Source organism: Papilio polytes, unplaced genomic scaffold (genome assembly GCF_000836215.1).
Source record: "Papilio polytes unplaced genomic scaffold, Ppol_1.0 DF820622.1, whole genome shotgun sequence".
Lineage (NCBI taxonomy): Eukaryota > Metazoa > Arthropoda > Insecta > Lepidoptera > Papilionidae > Papilio > Papilio polytes.
In genome coordinates this window covers 1,542,632-1,545,274 of record NW_013528582.1, presented here as the reverse complement: position 1 = coordinate 1,545,274, position 2,643 = coordinate 1,542,632, and the positions used below count along the sequence as shown (strand labels likewise).

Sequence of the window (2,643 nt, the reverse complement as noted above, 5' to 3'; positions counted from 1 at the left end):
GCTTCCTGCCGCAGGCGCCGCCGGTCTACGTCCTCTCCGCCAACGAGAAAGCCGAACTGGCCAGAGCTTTACACTCCCCTAATTCTAATGAGGAAAGTGATACTCCGAGAGTATAAACTGTAGCTATCAAATTTGACATTTACGTTACTCTACTCCAGAGACACTTATAGCACTGCATTTTGTTGTTCACCAAAACAAATTACGAAACACGATTATATTCTTCGTATAGTGTTTCGTGTATTTTATTTGTATTATCGATTAAAAAGTACAATAAGCGATTAAAATAAAATAAAAAAAAGCAAATGGTGCAACTGTCAGTGCATCTCTACTTGTTTATGAATCGCCTTGAAGCGTGCTTTGGCGCGTAATTTTAAATTTAGAACAAGTTATAAAAATTAAATAGGGTCCAAATAACTGTTAGAGTTCTGAGTAACATAGATGAAATTGCAATTGTACATTTCAAATGCGGCAAATCGAATTCATTCGATTTCAATTCGATTTGCTACTTGACTTATTAAAATATATAGGTTTAATTAGATTCATCTATGTATTAAATATGAAGTCTTTTTTGTCTTCCATCTGTATCACATTTCGCACAGATTCTTAAATAAAATTTAATATCGTATAAACTATTAAATGTTTATATTTAAATAAAGCATGATTGTCGCACTTACTCCCCGTTACTTCTACATACAATTATTATGTGAATCAATAAATCGCCTTGTACATAGAGTGTGATGCAAAACACTTTTTATACTTATTTATAGTTATTGTTTATCTTTAATAGTTTAACAAACTCTAATATAGCTGTGGACACGAAAGTAGAACCTTGGCAAATACAATTGACTGCAAAATGTTTGATAACTAACATGGTATTCCTAAATATAGTCTAATCCAAAAGAAATGTGAAATTATATACACATTTCACTGGCTGACAATGTTTTATTGTCTATGGATTTATTTTAGTTTCAGAGTTTCAATTGATTATACAAATATGTCTGTTTTTTTAATAAGTCTGTGATTACAACCTTAAAAGTTTATTTAGTTATAATTTCTCGTTTCTACAAATAAATTTGACCATACATTTAGATTTCTTTGTTTCGATTGGTTCTAAAGTTTATCTGCAAATTGTCAACACTTTTACTATATTTTGATAAGATGAGAGGCCAGCGTGTACCATACCAAGGTTTTACTTCCGTGTAGAATAAGTATTTGTCAAAAATTCCATATTGGGCATTTGACATTTATTGTAAATTTAGCATAAAATCTTAGATTCTAGTAGATCTACTTTTAAGATGGCGAACAGACGTGCGTCGCTAAAATGCGACGAACGCCTTTACGCTACTTTTAGTTCCTTACGTCCAGCTCAGAGGGTCAATCACGAATACATGACAGCGAGAACATCTTCGTAACGTCGAATTACGAAAATGTTTTCACAAATATTCTTGATAATCCCTCTAAATGTAATTTTTTTTATTCAGTTCTTTATAAATTGCCATGAAACTGGACGTAAAACTAATCTAGTCTGCTCTTATTCAACACTGGCATTAACTTTTTGATTATGGCCTAATTTAATTTGTTATGTAAATAAAATTTTATAATTTAATATAAACTGGTATGCTTCTTGCAATTATTTTCTTTACTTAATCATATTATTTTATTGCATTATTCTTCTGACCAATAGATATTTCTACAAAAAATGTATTGTAATAAACAATGAATTTACTATATGTATGTTTACTTCCTTAAAATAAATAATTTTATAGAAAAGAAAAGGAATTTTTATTTTACTTATTGATGTAATTCACCATACTATATTGGAATTGCTCAACTCTATTGAGCTACATATGGTAAGTATATGGTAAGTTCACTCTAAAATACCTTTATATAAAGCATTTGTCACTCACATTAATTTCCAAAAAAAACTGCTTAAATAAGGCATTAGGGATTGAGTGTAAATCCATGTCTTAATAGATTACTGAAAATCTTATAGGAAACCAGTCTCTGTTGGACAGTTGCTGTGAGAATATTTTGGGATAAAATTGCAAAACTCAAAGCTTCGATTATTATTCCTTTTGCTAGCTACATACATGAGAAACATTACCAATAAAGATTTGAGTATCTGAATGTTAAACAAACCATCTATGTATGGACCAATTGTTGCATTCTTTCCTTATAGAACAATTTTTACTTGCAACTTATTCATCAATTCAATTCAATCAATTGGCAACGAACACGATTTTAAGTAAGATTTTGGTTAAATCTTACAGGTTTATTATTTTCAGTGTAACGACCGCAACCAAAGTACGTATCACATAAATTATTGCAAAAAACACATTCAATAATAATAATGAAACGAGTTCATAACACTGACATTGACACCTGTCACTTATGACGATAATAGAGAAGTGCATAATGTCATAAAAAGAAGAATATCGATTTGTGATATCCACAAAAAAGTAAAGTTTTGTGTTCAGTTGAAAAGTAAGAAAGGATGCAAATTAATTTTAAAGTGTTACTTTGGAATAACGTAGAAAACAAAGTGTCGAAAAATTGATTGGATGTTCAAAACCTGATATCTAATGCTTGAAATACTAAAAATATTTTGGTTTGACACTTCCTTTTGACTTTGATTTTGACAGT

At 30.0% G+C, this 2,643-nt stretch overlaps 1 protein-coding gene across 1 annotated transcript in view; it reads left to right on the top strand.

Moving 5' to 3' along the window:
* LOC106110421 (thyroglobulin-like) overlaps positions 1-1,412 on the top strand; it is an 11,849-nt gene extending 10,437 nt beyond the window's left edge. Inside the window, exon 9 of the mRNA XM_013292246.1 lies at positions 1,273-1,412. Coding sequence (XP_013147700.1) covers positions 1,273-1,412 — 140 coding nt within the window. The remainder of the gene's footprint in view (positions 1-1,272) is intronic.
* The last annotated feature ends 1,231 nt before the right edge of the window (positions 1,413-2,643 follow it).